This window comes from Sinocyclocheilus grahami, unplaced genomic scaffold (genome assembly GCF_001515645.1).
Source record: "Sinocyclocheilus grahami isolate Dianchi unplaced genomic scaffold, SAMN03320097.WGS_v1.1 scaffold1605.1, whole genome shotgun sequence".
In the NCBI taxonomy this organism is placed as follows: Eukaryota; Metazoa; Chordata; class Actinopteri; order Cypriniformes; family Cyprinidae; genus Sinocyclocheilus; species Sinocyclocheilus grahami.
Window position 1 is genome coordinate 97417 of NW_015506784.1, and position 17463 is coordinate 114879.

At 37.0% G+C, this 17463-nt stretch overlaps 1 protein-coding gene across 2 annotated transcripts in view; it reads left to right on the plus strand.

Moving 5' to 3' along the window:
- Positions 1 to 17463, plus strand: part of epha7 (eph receptor A7) — a 93941-nt gene that overhangs the window by 59343 nt on the left and 17135 nt on the right. Inside the window, exons 6-9 of one of the 2 annotated variants that reach the window (XM_016257829.1) lie at positions 10488 to 10612; positions 13022 to 13208; positions 14721 to 14829; positions 15651 to 15706. In XM_016257829.1, the coding sequence (XP_016113315.1) occupies positions 10488 to 10612; positions 13022 to 13208; positions 14721 to 14829; positions 15651 to 15706 (477 nt within the window). The remainder of the gene's footprint in view (positions 1 to 10487; positions 10613 to 13021; positions 13209 to 14720; positions 14830 to 15650; positions 15707 to 17463) is intronic. The other variant, XM_016257830.1, reaches the window with a different exon arrangement.

Sequence of the window (17463 nt, forward strand, 5' to 3'; positions counted from 1 at the left end):
TATATATATATATATATATATATATATATATATATATATTTGTGTGTGTTTGTGTGTGTGTGTGTGTGTGTGTATTTATATATAGGCCCAAAATACATTTAGACATTTTCTAAATTACATTTAGAAGAAACAAAGCTTTGGGACTTTTAAAAATGAGAAAACAAAGAAACATTATGACGTAAAATTATTGCAAAATATGTCGCATTGTTTTAGTTGGTTACTAATAGGCCTGGGCGATATAGCTAAAAAATGTATCAACAATATAACGTTTCATATTGTTCGGTATCGATAATTATTGAAATTATTTATAACCTTTTTTAAAACAAAGAGCAATAGAATTGTTTTGTTTAATTTAACCACTGTATTTTTAAATTAACCCAATTTATTGAGACAAACAACAAATATTTTTTGTTTTAACAATCACACACAAAATAAAAATTAAACAAATATCTAAATTCTAATGTTTTATATGCAGATTAAATAGGTTTTAAGGAAAATTTTGTCTTGTCTCCTGAGGCCACAGGAGGGCGCAATGAGCAAAATAATGCAGCACATTTAAATTGTCAGCGCAAGGAAATAACTCTATAAAAACGTGCATTACGTCTAAATTAACTCATAAAATCAAATATAATTTTGTAAATTGCATAAACAATTATGAACAAAACAGCATCATGTATTTATGCATTACTTAATCTAAAGAGCCGAAGTGCCATTCACACAGATTGCATTTAAAAAAGTATGAGACACAGTGAAAAGGAATAAACCTCCACAAATTCGTGTCTCGTGGGCTAGACTAACTAAACATTGCAACAATGTCACTTATATCATTATCACCGCATCTCGCGCGCCACTGTTGATGCTCCCTGATGCACCTAACATTGCAAATGTTTATTTTAAATTCAACTAATATTCATTTTTATTTACAATCTCCTCATCACAGGCAGGCACATCACTCATTTCAGCATGTGTTCGTGTTTGTGTGTGCTGTCTGCGTCACTCATAGCACGTGCCTATATCGTGCGCTATATCGAAAAAAAAATTCTATAGTTATCGAAGAAGGTGTGCCGTCGATAAATATCGATACCGTTTTATCGCCCTGGCCTAGTTACTAATCAAATAAGTAAATTTGTGATTGATCATGTGATTCTTATTACAGACAGTCAAATATTCATCCTCTTTGGATCATCAGGATTGACACAAACGTGTGTACTGCTGTCATTAAAGCAAAAAGAGTGTCAAATTAAAGTACAAACTAAATACTAGGACAATCTGAAATTCAAATTTATAAAAAAAAAAAATTCAACTCTTGACTAAAATTGCTATGCTGATAATATGAAGCCTGATAGAAGCATTTTCATTAGTGATCTCTGACATGTGGACCTCACAGTGTATGGAGAGTGGCAATCTTGGGTCAGTAATAGTGTATGATTATATGTCAGTAAATGAATGGTTCTGATGCGGGTCAGGTGACTCTGTGTGTGGGGTCAGAAGGTGCATGGGAGCAGTGATGGCTGATAATAGGCTGCCACTGCTGGACTCTAATTTATGTGAGGAAGTCTGGAGACGGTCTTCACCAGCTTTGCTTTAGTTATCAGGCATTTCAGCATCTGCTACATGACTGAATGCCATTCCAAACCTACGACAGGCTCGCAGCACAGGACAGCTGGGCTGTTTATATGAACCCATGGCTGGTGAGACATGTGATCAAGGGTTATGTGATCACAATACTGAAAGAAGCTGAATTGTCAGATCACACCTCCTTCAGGGATATTAAATAAACCTGAAAAACCTTTTGCTGTTTTGTTTTGGCCATTACATTTGACCTCTGAGTAAAAAACAATTTCTAAATTTGACTTCATTATTTTATTTAACTGATTTATTAATTAAAAAAGCTGGATCAGATCAGACCTCCTTCAGATATTAATGTTTTTCGTCTGCTACATTTTTTTTGTTGTTGTTTTGTTTTATTTGTTTGGTTTTGCCATTACATTTGACCTATGTTTTTTTATTTTTTTTTTATAAATTTGACTTTAATTATTAATTAAAAAAAGCTGGATCAGAACAGACCTCCTTCAGAGATATTAGAGTCTGATAAACCTTTTTTTTCTGCTATGTTTTGTTGTATTTTGTTTTGTTTTTGCCTCTGACTAAAAATAAATTCAATTTATTTTGACTTTATTATTGTAAACTCACTATTTATTTATGTAGCTTGCGCACTCGCTCTGAGAGAGAAACAGGCTTTCATGTTTTTGTGTGTGTGTGTGTTCATTTGTTTTTGTCCTGGACAGACTTTATTTTTTACATTGTGATGCTGTCATTTGTATGTTTGAGAGCTTGTCCTCATCTATAAGTGATTTTAATTAGTCAGTTTGATCAATCGGCTCTGCCAAATCAGACTCGAGAATGAACAGCCTTTCTGCCTGGGTATAGTAGCAACTTTTGAACTGGATTCCACTTCTCTCTACAGCCCTATAGGAGAGTTCAAAATCCTGAGATCCAGCTATCCTAATAGCAAAAACACCCCTCTAAAGCAGAGGATGTGTCATAAGGGACTCTCATAAGGAATTCTTGCCATTAGTATTCGAGAAGAACTAAAAGTGAGGAGGGAGAAGTGGGAAAAAGCTTTCAGCTTTTCAAATATTCCAGCAAAATATTCCAGGTTGTGAGACGAAAATGTTTTGGTTGCTTACATTTACATCATTTAAAGAAAACACCAAGCAAACTAGACGTGACTAGACCCAAAACTGTACTTTATACTTTCAGATTCAGCTGTAAGTGTGAGTTTCAGTGGCCTTTTCACTTCTAAAGCATCTCACGGTTTGCCGAAAAGCTCGGGCTTTGATCCCTGAGAGAAATGAAAGCGTTACTTAGCAGCTTGAGCGGTTCCTGTGTGGAGCGCCAAATCGGAGCGTCCCCCTGGCCCCGCTCTAACTGAAAGTGACAAAGCTCTTGGTAACGGTGGTTGGGAAAGCACATTTCTGTTTGGTAGTGTGCAGCGGGAGGACGCCGGGGCTGTGGGTCGAGGGACAGAGAGCGAGCGAGAAAGGGAGAGACAGTACAAGACAGCAAAAGAGAAAACCTTGTCACTGCAATTTTGCCGGTTCCCTCAACATTCATCAAAACGGCGGGCTATCATCTTCTACCTACTTTATTTTCTGAATCACTGAGCCTCTACTGACGGAGTGAATTCTCCTCTTCTTGCTTGCTTTCCCTTTCTGGCTTCTGTCTCTTTATTTCTCTCGGTTTTGTCCTCTCTTTCTCTTTCTCACTCAGTCTTTCTAATGCTTGCACTCAACTACTGTATGCGCTATCAACAGACTGAGTGAATAACCTTCACTGTAAGGCCGGTCCCAGCGCACACAGCCACGAGCAAATGATGATGAACATCAATGGTTTTCAGCTGGTTTTACTTCAGGACCCAGATTTTACATTGGACTTCACAAAATTAAACAAAAACGTCATTAAAAATCAAGTAATATTATGTATATTATATAATAATTATTAGTTTATTTGAATTTAATAATATTAATTCACAGTTTTTTTATATTTAAAGGGGTCATATGACGCTTTTTTAAAGTTCATTATTTTGTGTATTTGGTGTAACAGAATATGTTGACATGCTTTAATGTTCAAAAAACACATTATTTTTCAAATACTGTACATTATTGTAGGTCCTCTATGCCCCTCCTCTCTCAAAAGCTTCGTTTTCTACAAAGTCCCTCCTTCCGACAAGCGCAGTCTGCTCTGATTGGCCAGCTGACCCAGTGCATTGTGATTGGCCGAACACCGCAAGCACTCGTCGGAAATGTAACGTCCCTTACCATAATCACAAGCTTCAGCTTTCAAAATAAATGTAAAGACAGAGCCGGAAAGGGGAACAGAGTCGCGTGACAGACACAGTGATGAAGCTGGTATGTGTTTGCAGTACACAAGCCACGGTTAAGACAGCTGACTCCACTGTGATCTCTCTCTCTCGCTCGCACGCATGCACACACACACGATGCGCAAAACTTCGCATTTGAACAGTCAATAGCAAATACGTAAACTAAGAACAAAACAGTAGCTGATTCAGAAGAGCCAGATTGTCATAGCAAAGTCAGAATGACCTCCTCTCCTAGGTTCACGAAACGGTCGTCCATAAAATGCATTGCTGTTCTGTTGTAAGTAATCTTAAAGATTCCTAAATGCATCTACTTTCGGAAGGCCAAATAAAGTGTTTGCTTTCGCCTAGAAACACACAGCGTCTCCCTGACATGGCTGCTTCAACACTAACTGCGGTTACTGAAACCACGCCTTCGTTCTTTGCGTGCACATTTGGGCCACATTATGCTAATATTTCCACATAGTGAGGTAGATATGTGGGGGCGTGTTAGAACGAGTCATTTTAGGGGGTAGTGGCAGAGTCTTAACTTTGATAAAGAATATCTCTTTGGTTTTGAGACTTTAGTCTGTGCAACTTTAGGGATCTTATCTATGCACAATCAGCTTGTAACACTCCAAAGAGAAAGGAAAACTTGAAATCGCATCATATGACCCCTTTAATATTATTAAATTTTACTATTATTATTTTTTTTAATTTTTATTTGATTAATCTTACTTTTTATCTCAATTTTTAATTGTTTATTTATTTAAAAGTATGCAGCTGTTAAAATTATGGGTCAAATTCTGTTACTTTAAAATAAATAAACTCCAAAATATATTTAAAGTTGTTGAGTCCATTTAAATTATTAGCCCGTTTAACATTTAACAGCATTTTCTCAGCTTTTTTATTTATTTTATTTTTATTTATTTTATTTTTGGGTCATGATGCACCAGTTGCGAGCCACTGATATAAATTGCACACATACACAATCTCATGTCTGAGACTCATTATGCAGGTTAGTCTAAGCACACACACACAGACCTTTTTCCTGGCCTTGTGAAGAGGACATTCTCCTTCACACACACACACACACACTTTGTGGTAGCCAGGGGCAATAATGAGGCAGATCTAACACCCACGCTTTCTGTCTCCGTTTACATATTCATTTACACACTCTCACACACCGGTTCAGCCTCTCCTTGAGGTTTTTTTATACTGCTCCATCTCTTTCGTGGGCCTTTTTTCTTTTGGGGCTCAGAGTCAAAATGTCAAGCTAAGTAATGTTGATTACGTCAGCCCTCGTTAGTGTCTGTCCAACGAGAGCTCTATCGCCGATCTCAATGTTTTCATAGGGCTCTGGAAAAGCCATCTGCGGGAGGCCCAGCCCTATTAAAGCCTAGCGCTCCAGCCGAGAGATGATATATAAATATAAAAAATATCCAACTAACGACAGGAATCGGTAGAGAGGACGTCCCACCCACCCGTCTTAACCCCCCAACCTGGCATGTCTGCAGCATTTCTTTAGTCATGCATCAAACTGCCCCACATTTAAAGCCACATTGACTATTGCAACACCTTTAGAAAGTTTAAAATTAATCTGTTATTTTTTGTGCACTAATAATTTTGTTTAGGTTCTTTGCTTTTACTGAAGAAAATTTAGCTGGCCACATAAAATGACAGGTTATAGCCAAGCAAGGTTATTTATTTATTATAATATGTGACCCTGGACTACAAAACCAGTCATAAGTAGTACTAGTATATTTGTAGCAATAGCCAACAATACATAGTATGGGTCAAAATTATCGATTTTTCGTTTATGCCAAAAATCATTAGGATATTAAGTAAAGATCATGTTCCATGAAGATATTTTGTAAATATATGAAAACTTAATTTTTGATTAGTAATATGCATTGCTAAGAACTTAATTTGGACAACTTTAAAGGCGATTTTCTCAATATTTAGATTTATTTTGCACCCTCAGATTCCAGATTTTCAAATAGTTGTATCTCTGCCATTTATTCAGCTTTCAGGTGATTTATAAATCTCAATTTCAGAAAATTGACCCTTTATGACTGGTTTTGTGGTCCAGGGTCACATATCATTTAGTTTAATTTAATAATAGATTTTTTTGTTTACAAGATTTATAAGATATTTCATATTTTATTTTTTTTACTTTTAATTAACTAACTTTCAATACAGACTTTTACTAAAAGTGTTTATTTATTTAAAATTGTACAGCACTTTGCATCAGCTTCTGTTAAATTGTGTTTAATTTACACATTATTAAACTGCCCCAAACTTAAAGCCGTATTGAATATTGCAATGCTTAGAATGTTCAAAACTCATCCTAACAGTTTTTGTGCACTAATAATTTAGCCAGCTTACGTCCTAGCAGATGCCTCTGCCAAATGGTAGTATCAGCAATCGATCAAACAAACTCAGCGCCCACCTTCTTTACAGTAAACCAGTTAGAACCACTGGGCGAACGTTACATTGCCTCATTAATATTCATGAGCCAGGCTGATAAGGTTTATAATGTGCTTCTCAGATCGTTCCTACGCCCTTGGCTAAAGCGAAACCTCCATTCTTCCATCTCAGGCTTCTGTCAAAGAAAAGGAACTGCAATGCAGCACTTAAGAACGTGTTTGTGGTGCCGTTTCAGTCGGCGTCTCTTGATAAGCGCTCAAAGTTATTCGATAGTTTTGAGGTGGATGAAAAGAAACCGGGGACATGAGAGTGTCAGCCTTGACTTAAGTGGCTGGATAATTAAAATACTTCAAAGTTAATACTGCGCAAGCAAAGCAGAGAGAGAAAATGATTTCTGTTATATAATGCAATTCTAGTGCTTTCAGATACTCTAGAAATGCCACAGCCAGCCAACAGAGGGAAAGAGAGAAAGGAGCTGAGAGTATATAAAAACATCCATGCATAATGTATCCCTAATGTATTCTAATGCAGAACATGATAGACGCTTGCTTCTGCTTGAATTAACTTATGCATTAGGAGGCTCGAGAAGGTCACTAATATCTGCTTTTATGTCACCCAACCACTGCACACAAAACGTCCCCCCCATGCACAGCTGCTTCAGGACAGACGGAACAATTATACGATTTTCTGCTGTGCTAGGCCCCTTTCGTGCGATAAAAGTGGGAGTGGGTTGACTCGCTCTGAGGTAAGCATGTCATTAATGGTTGTTATAGGGCAGTGGTTAAACATACCACGGGGAAGGTACCATGGAGAGGGAGTGAGGGACACATTTCCTCCATATTAACACTGAACTCAGAGTCTCTCTTCCAGCTTGCAGATTCGAGTCAATATGAGGGCTGTCACTACGCTCGATTCTCAATTACCCGGCTGGTTCTCAGCGGAGAGAGGGGACGGCAGCCGGTCCTGCATTGCTGGAACGCGAGGCTGCTGTTTATGATGAAAGTTTGAACTTTGCCTTAAATGATGTCAAATTTGAAAAAGTTTAGACAAAATGATCAGTTATCAGCCATAACTTCAATATAATTATCAATATCGGGCAGAATGTCAGTTTACCTTCATACACTACTTATAGATGACCTGTAATTTAATAGACTTGGACTAAAAGCCTCAAAAGTCCCATTTGGATTTCACAGGGTTTTTAAGAACTTATTTATTTTCTAGTTTCTCTACAAATACTATTATTTGACTTTATGGTTAACAAGTGGCCACCACGGCTTGTAAAAACTAACAAACGTCTTTTACCTCAGGGCCAAATTTGAGTGCTTTTACAAGTAAACACAAGTGACTAACAGATTGACTTGTCAATGGAAATGTGCTTCTGAGACCCCAAAACAGCGTACATGTGTTTGTATAGTGTAACTAGATTCAGAAGTCAGAGGGTGTGCTGGATATGGAAATTGATATACAAGAAGAATAACATGAAAACACTTAATGTGGGAAAAGTAACTCCAGAGAAACAGTCACAACTTTTATTTCCCAGATCAGGTTAAAAGGAGCGAGGCTATTACTCCGAGAGACAGTCAAGCACCTCATGCCCACTACTACAGAAGAAGCAGTCAGTTTGAAAGGGCCAAAATATCCAATTACTCCAATACAACTGGTTCTGTGCCGTACAAGTGTGCTCTTTAAATTGATATGTCCTGCCTACATCGCTCCACTCCTCATGGGTAATTGACACTCTCTGCATACAATGAATGTGGACAGAGGAAAAACAAACACAGATTCTGAGATGCTCGGACTGCTTTGACTACAGCTGAAAGTAGGAAATCACTCCTGCTCAAAAAAGCCTGCTTCTTCATCTGCACAGTTTCCAACCGAGGGAGTTTTAAAACACTTTGAGTATGTAACATCCCTAAATGCATCATTACGATCGCTGTGGTTTGGATTGAAAAGCCTCGTAAGGAGAACGAGGATTTTGGCTGCTGTTACAAATGAGCATGTAGGCCGGCACAGTGTGGTGTGCGTTCATGTCTGAGTCGGTCTGGCCGACCTTCAGATCTGGATGGGAAATTAGATTGTTTTAGTTGGATTACGCTAGATATGTCAAAACACAATCTGACTGTTGCGGTTTTGGATCTGTGCTGCCATCCGTGGTCCTGTAATGAGGTTTTGATCCTGAATCGCTCATTACCACAAGGTTGGCGCAAAACAAATTCCCGGGTCAAATGAGGTTGTGACCTTGAAACTTTGCCCTCGACGCATCACCGCTTCTCTCACTCTCTCCTGAGTTAAATTCCTCCCAAAGCCTAATTCTCTTTTTTTTCTTCCCTTCTACTTGAGGAAAGTCTTTTCTTACTTTAACAGACGTCCGTTGAGAATGGACACTCATTAATGGCGTATGCATGAACGCTACATTTCCATGCACTTCTTCCAGAACATCCTTATCCGAAGGTTACCTTCGAACGGATCTTATTTCTGAAGTTATTAAAAACAACGAATTTAATTTGGGTTACCCACAAGCTCCTCGTTTTAAATTCACACAGCATTTGGAAATAGTATACCGAGTTGACGTACAAAGTGTGCAATAACTTTGTAAATTAAAGACAATTATGGCACACTGGAGAAGAAACTGTATAGGAGGCTCACGTGGATTGGGAAGTGGTGCTAAAGGGAGGGAATAAATGAGACGCTGGGAAAGTCAGCGGTGGGGTTAAGGTACATTTCTCTAAAATTTGCTTCCGCATGTGTCGGCAGAATTAATTTGACTTAATTGACATTCATAAGCCAGACGTTGTCTTCTGCTGTTTGCTCAGTAATTGAAATTTCCATTATGAGGTGTAAACATTTAGCAGCCACCAAGTGAATATTCATCAGCAGGAGCAGTAGTGACACAAGATTCTGTCTGTGTGCATTTGTGCCAGCCAGGTACTGAATTTGCATTAAAGCAAGGGAATAGGTTTTTTATGCGTATATGAATATGTTAAGGTGCTGTTCGCTCAGTATGAGGTTGATTTGTTTTAGGTTATTTTATCCAAACACCATCTAATACTATAAGTGATATTGTTTCCTGTTATTTATATGTTTTTGTTAACAAGTGTTTAACTCATTATCTTAAATATAGGTAATTACTTGGCTTCCTGCAATTTAACATTTTTAAAGTTTACATTAATGTAGTTTTATATTGTAAGTATTAAATGTGAATCAATAAAAATATAAAATAATAAAGAGATAGTTCACTCGAAAATGGCAATTTTGTCATTATTTACTCACCCTCATGTCATTCCAAACCTGTATGAGTTTCTTTCATATGTTGAATACAAAAGAAGATCTTTGAAGAATGCTGGTAATCAAACAGTTGATGGCCCACATTGACTTTCATAGTATTTATTTCCCTACTATGTAAGTCAACAACTGTTTGGTTCTTCAAATTCTTTAAAATATCTTCTTTTGTGTTCAGCATAAAAAAAAGAAAATAAACTTATACAGGTTTGTAATAACTTGAGGGTGAGTAAATGATGAACATTTTTGGCAATATATGGCAAGCATACTTTAGGTACACATAAAATATCTTGCATTTAGTGTGAAAGTGAAAGTGACATGACATGTGGCCAAGTATGGTTGGTGACCCATACTTGGAATTAGTGCTGTGCATTTAACCCATCCAAAGTGCACACACACCGTGAACACACACCCGGAGCAGTGGGCAGCCATTTTTTTGCTGCGGCACCCAGGGAGCAGTTGGGGGTTCGGTGCCTTGCTCAAGGGCACCTCAGTCGTGGTGTTGAAGGTGGAAGAGAGTGCTGTATATTAACTCCCTCCACCTACAATCCCTGCCGGTACAAGACTCGAACCCACAACCTTTGGGTTACGAGTCCGACTCTCTTACCATTAGACCACGACTTCCCATGATTTAAGAAGTAGTACTCCAAATAAAGTTTAATTAACATTTTTATATCAGTAAGTCTTGAGCGATATGTCAGTAAATATTTTAATAGATTTGAGCTATATTTGAGCTGTGTGCATTTGTGCCAGCCAGGTATATATTTTAGTATGAAATAAATGTATTTTAAATATATTACTTTTTTACTATGGATGTCAATTTTGTCATTTTAGATACTATTTTGTTTTTAATTGTACCAGTTGAACATGTGTAGAGAATTACTAAAAGTCAGTATATTTCCTGTTTTCTTTCTTTCAGCCCCATCTCAAGTGAGTGAGGTGATAAAGGAGCGAGTTCAGCAGCACAGCGTTCAGCTCTCCTGGCAGGAACCAGAGCAGCCCAATGGCGTCATCACCGAATACGAGATCAAGTACTATGAGAAAGTGAGTACACACCACCTGCTCCAGAGCATAAGCTATTAATGAATATATGTCTGTGTGTTTCACAAAATGAAAGACAGAGAGAGACAACGACTGTGAGTCTACCTGTCTATCAGCATCCCAATTCCCATGCAACCCGTCCTATCCTGTATTTTTATATTTTATTAGTTTTTTCTTGATTTGCATTCTCTGTGCACGAAGCTCACAGTCAAATGCTCCGGTCTGAGTGTATCCATCCCCTCTAATTGCTATAATGAATGAGACACTCACAAGATTTTAATTAGACTGAGGTCCTTCACCAATCCCACACAAACATACACAGGACCGTCTCAGTTTACCACAGCCACACTCGTACACGTCTAAGACCACTTCAGAAACACACACACACCAAAGCAGCACACGTACATCTGGTATTGTAACTGCGCATCTGTTCAATGAAAAACAACCCAAAAACAATCCCTTGCAGGCACGCACACGCTGCCACTAAAACATTAATCAGAATTGTACTCCCAAAAAACATGAACACATACACACTTAATTTCTTTCACCTCGGCTCACTCTCCTGCTCAGTCTTACCCCCCATCCATTATAAAGCACAGCTTCGTAGTGTCTACCTTCAAACTCATATGTCAGCTAGTCAGGTCCAGCGCATTCGCTCGGCCTGTTGGGTTCCGGTCTCTTAGGCAATGTGAAAGCAGAAGCAGTCTCCCGACCAGCGCTCTCTAGCTGTAGTTCGTCCTGTTTGAAAATTAGAAGCAAGCTTGACTTCACTCCTAACAGCCTGTGGCATTCCATTTAAGAGGGTTTTTTCTTTCTTCTCTTCTGAAGTCCATGAGAGATAATTTTCAGATCAGTGGGAAAATGCTGTGGTGCAGCATTGGTGCACTTGATGTGTTCACACAGGGGATGCAGGTTTGAATCAGTTGCATGTACAGTATGGAAGGCCCGTTTCCATCCAGGTTTTTTTTCCTTCTCTACTTCTCTCTGTAAATATATTGTGTTCACCAAGTCTGCATTTATTTGATTAAAAATACAATAAAAACTATTATGAAATATGATATGGTAATATATTTTAAAATTCAGTTTATTCTGTGACGGTAAAGCTGAATTTTCAGCAGCTATTACTCCAGTCTTCAGTGTCACATGATCCTTCAGAAATCATTCTGATATACTGATTTGGTCCTCAAGAAACATTTTTTTTTATTATTATTATCAATGTTGAAAACAGTTTTTGAGGAAACTGATTTTTTTTTTTATAGAAAGTTCAAAAGATTAGTATTTATTTGAAACAGAAATCTTGAAACAGAAAGTGTCTTTACTGTTACTTTTGATCAGATGTAATTTTTCATTGTTTTATAAAAGTATTCATTTATTTAAAAAAAAAAGTCTTACTGACCCCAAACTTTTGACAGTAGTGACTTTCTTCTTGAGTTTATATCTCAAAATTGATACTGTACTTCATGTATTTTTTTTCTCTCAGAATTGTAACAGTAATCACAATATCTCAATGTGATATCTCAATCTCAATCTTGTAATTGTCTCTTTATCTCATTTGTATAATTAATTAATTATTAAATTAATTGCAAAATCATTTTTCAATAACTGCCAATTTGCATCTAACAATTGCTTGTTTCTCTGAATTTATACCTTACAATTTATTTCTCACTCTTAACATTATCTGAAAATTACCTTATTCATTTTGTTATTGTAGTTATTTATTTATTTTTTACTTTAAGGATGAAATGGACAAAGATGGATAGTATGTTTGCTTTAAGTGTTAGCATATAACTAAATTAATTATCTTAATACATTTCAAACATTTAAATTAGAGAATTGATTTTTTATTCTTAACATTATCTGAAAATAACTAAATGTATTATAAATGAATTAGTTTCAAACATTTAAAAAAGCTGTGGTAGTAAACCAGTACAAACGACTTCCTTTTTTTTTCGTGCAAGTGGGTGTGGGCAATATTACCAAAAAAAGCATGGTGAAAAACATTATACTAAAAAAAGGACAGACATCTTCAGACATCTTTTGCATACCATTGTGACACACTAATCTTAATCTCGCCTACTATATAGGACGGATAGCATGCAAATTGGGATCAGCCGTATACTCTGTGTGGGTGTGCATGTGTTTGTGTTTCCTCAAGCTCTCTTTGACATTCCAATTGTAAATGAAGCACCAGCTCCTCGCAAACAGCTTGCTTCTGGTTACCTAGGTTACGGATGAAATACTGTGATATTGCCTCTGCTTGAACTCTTTGCGTGTGAAAAAGACCAAATGCTCCAGTATTCGCTGCCAAACACTTCAGCGTAACCACCCCTCTCTGTAAAGAATTTGTACAATTTGTGCTTTTGATACCCTGTGACAAGATTGTTATTTTGTTTTCTTCTTTTGAACCTAAAGGACCAGAAGGATCGCATTTACTCCACCGTGAAGTCAAAGTCTACTTCAGCCACAGTCAATAATCTGAAGCCAAGCACAGCGTACATCTTTCAGATCCGAGCATTCACCGCCGCGGGATATGGCACTTTCGGTCCCAGAGTAGAGGTCACCACCAAGGAAGAATCCACTGGATCTGGTGAGCAAAACAGTATGTGAAACGGCTATTTAAAGCCATTTTTTGTCAGTTGGTTCGCTAGTTTAGCTCTAAATTATGTGGTCTATCTAAATAAATGGTTTTGTATTAGGATCTATCCGATTACACTTAAAGGCAAGGTCCAGTTTCTTCCTGATAAAATCTCTGACCCAGACATTGTTTCTAAGACATTGTGTATTTTCGATAAGATGTTCAGTTTCAGTTCCCTCTGCAGTTTGTCAATGAGCGCAGTATTTTCGATTCGGAGAAACAAACCTAACGAGAAACAGTCCAACCTGAATGTGTCATTGTTTCAAATGCAGGCCACTGTATTACCATCTGGGACTATTAAGCCCACTTTCAGAAACAGTAGAACCGTGCACTCAGCGAGACCCTAAAATAGAGCCAGCCCCTCCCCGCAGTAGAGAGAGGACGAAAAGGGGGTTACAACCGTCCCATGCTTTTTCAATGGAGCTTTGCTTTAAGCTATTCTGCTGCTCCTTTTGCCAAATAGTTTATTAGGGATCCACCAATATTACAATTCTGAATGATTCCAGTAGAAGATCAGTAGGTCATTATTATTGTGTAAATAAATTTGAAATAAAACACTAAAAACCACAGAGTCCAACACATGACACTCTGCATTAATCTGATCAAAAATAGAATAAAAACAGTTTAAAAGAACAATGTTCTGTTAATATGTCATTTTAAAATGTGATTGTTTTCCTGTCATGGTAAAGCTGAATTGCGTGCAATCACTCCAACCATAGTGTCACATGATTCTTCAGAAATTGCTAATTTGGTGCTCAGGAAACATCTTTTAATATAACGTAAATTGTGATATTTTTTTCTTTGAATAGAAAGTTTAAAAGAACAGCTTTTATTTGAAATAGAATATTTTGTAACAAAATAGTTAAATGACATGTGGGGAAAAGCAGAAATTGTGAAGAATTTGTTCCTATGATTAATTAATTAATCGTCACAATTTATTATTCAGTTTTTATTCAATTTGTTCCCTGGTTTTAATTAAATTGTTGCCACGATTTAACTAAATTAAAACAAATGAATGAAATGGTACAACGTGTCCACAATTTAACTAAAACAAGACTAAGTTGAGGAGAAATTCTTAATTATAAAATATTTTTCTATCTACCTGTCTTTATAAAATATATATTTTTCAATATTTTATTTAACAAGTGAATTTATGCATCCCAAAGTATTTGTATGAAAATGGATATTCATTTTGAGATTTGCTAAAAACTACATTCATTAGTATATATTTTTTTTAATTATTAGTGTTTTTAAAAATTAACTTTGAGTGTTAGATGACAGAAAAGGTAACTTAAATCTAAAAAAGGGGAAATGAGCATTAAATATTAAAACAAAATGATACATAAAAATTTTTTTTTTTGAATATTGGCTGTTAACAACATGGTACCAAATGTATTGTGAACTCCTATATTTTATAAACAAACTTACAGGACTACAATTGACATCTTGTGTTGTTTATTTGTGTTTTAATTGCAGCTACAGTCATATCGAGTGAGCAGAATCCAGTCATCATTATTGCGGTGGTGGCAGTAGCCGGTACCATCATCCTGGTCTTCATGGTGTTCGGTTTCATCATAGGGAGAAGGTACGCTCTTGCGGCCCCCATTGACTCTCCGCTACTGTGAGTTTTGTACGCTCTCTCAGTTTGCCTTTTTGTCCCTCAAAGGCCACCATAGCTGTGGAGTTCACACCCTCGCCCACTTGCGTGTGATCACACCCACCCACCCACCATCATGTCGTAGACTGTGGGAATGTGATCTCTGTTGCATTTTCCCCTTCACAAGCTCATGCTGCTAGCATACACCCAGAATGGGATTCACAACTGCAAATCCTCCCTTCCCAGTCTCACCTTTTTTACCTGTTTGTCATGGTTGAGCCAAGAACACCAGTGTTTTTCCATCTGTAATTTCACTCAGAATGTTTGTCATATTATTGGAGTAAACTAATTCCCATGAATCCTTCACAAACACGTATTGCTCTCCTGCATGTCCATTGACACTGAATGCTTTGAATGCTTTGGTATTCCATATCAGTTAAATTCATTATGGAGTTATTTCCAATAATCAGCTGGCAAGATCATTTCCAGAAATTCCAGATTGCAGATCATTTACTTATTCTCGATGTTTATTTTTCCTAAACCTATTCATTCTGAAAGACAACTTGCCAGCACAAACACACACACAAAAAAAATCATCTAATTGATTAATTGATCTCAAAGCTCATAGCTTGGAACAGAACGGAACAGGAATTCATGGCATTTCTATTCCGTGTCAAGAAAAACAGTCTGATTAACATTTCCGATTTCACCATTTCTTCAAGTTGAGCCCTCAATAGCCCTGTTATGTTTGAAATCATACGTCTGGTCACTGCAGGCCTTTAATTAGTTTCTTTTTGTTCCCTGTGTAGACACTGCGGCTACAGTAAGGCCGATCAGGAAGGGGACGAGGAGCTCTACTTTCAATGTGAGTGCCAGCTTTCATCAGCTCATTATACACACGCTCATCAGTGGTGCTCAGCCGCGCTCCTGGAGAACCGTCCTGCAGAGTTTAGTTCCAACTCTAATCAAACACCTGAACCAGCTAATCAAGGTCTTCGGGCTCACACTTGAAAATTACAGGCAGGTGTGTTAAAGCAGGACTGGAACTAAACTCTCCAGGAGGGGAGGAGCAGGACTGAGCCATGCTGTGCATCATTGATCATGCTCTGGTCAACCATTACAGCTGTAGCCTCTCATAAGCTCCAGTTTTGATGAAATATCTTGAACATTTGCTTTTTAGTTTAATGCTTTCAGCTAGCAATAAGAGTAGGGATGTACCGACATCGACATTCTGGTCGATAATTGTTTTCATGTTATGGTCTGTAATTATTAATCTATACCAGTGTCATTTTAATAGTTTTTATAGATTATTGTTTTTATTAATATTTTGAATTTGCTTGTATTTTTATATTTTCAATTTAAATTTTAGTTTTACTAAATTTTAGTGCTTTTTTAATTTTTAATATATATATATATATATATATATATATATATTAGGGGTGCTCCGATCAGGATTTTTGCAGCCGATACCGAGTACCGATTTCTTGTCATGGTGATTGGCCGATGCCGATTCTGATACTTCAAGCTTAATATAGACGGTTTCATCGGGTGCACGCGCCAGGCCCGAAATTAACTTCCGGTCTGTGTTTGTTTATCAGTCTGGCTATGGCGCCGGCTACAAACGCAGTTAAAGTTAAGGTGATGAGTAGACTGAAGTTGGGCTCAGGTGGTTGTGCTGTGGGATGTGTTTCCCATACATTTATTTATTTGTGGCGCTCGCCACAATATCAAAACTGACTGATTTTCCAAAAGGCTCGTTGAATAAACATGAGCACGTACTGCACGATTAAAAATCAAAACGAGGCACGGGTGTTTTTATATCACTGTATTTCTGAAGGAAGACTATCTTTAGAAAATTCTCGATGTCATTTTAATTTAATCTTGCATGTAATGTCTGATAAAGCAGTGTTTGTGAGCTCAGCGCTGCTTTGTGTACAGCCGTTACTGGGGAAACCTCTGTTTCTCCCGCTTTAATGCACCTCCTGCTGGCAGAGAATGAATTAGCATTTTCAATAAGTCTGTCTGATTTATGCAGCACATATATTTTGCTTGTTATCAAAAAGAATCTACTCTAGAGGGACTATTTATCTGTTGTTATTGATTCTATTTGGAAGTCTACTGGAAGTTAAATTAGGGCCTATTTGCTTATGTTGTTGCCGTTGAAACCGTCTATAACATAATGTAATAATGTTATATGAATAATCACAAAAATTATTCCTTATACAGTGAACATTTTAATATGCCTTTAAAATGGGGTTTATGCATAACATTAAGTATATCAGGATACTTAATATAAGACAAAAATAAATACAAACAAAAGGTTTATTTAAACATTATCCAATAGTAAACTGGAGGACAAAATAAACATTTAATTAAAAAAATAATAACCTAAAATAACTAATTGGAGTAGTTTGATGCAGCTCATTAGGTTTAATTTAACATTGTCCAATGTTAGAGAGAGGACAAAATAAATAGAAGCATTTAAACTCCAACATGGAGAAGTCTGATGTAACACATAAGGTTTAATAGGCTACTGTCCAATATAAGACTGAAGAGGAAAAAATAAATAGAAACATTTAAACTACTGAAAGAACAAAACGGAGTAGTTTGATCACGGTTATA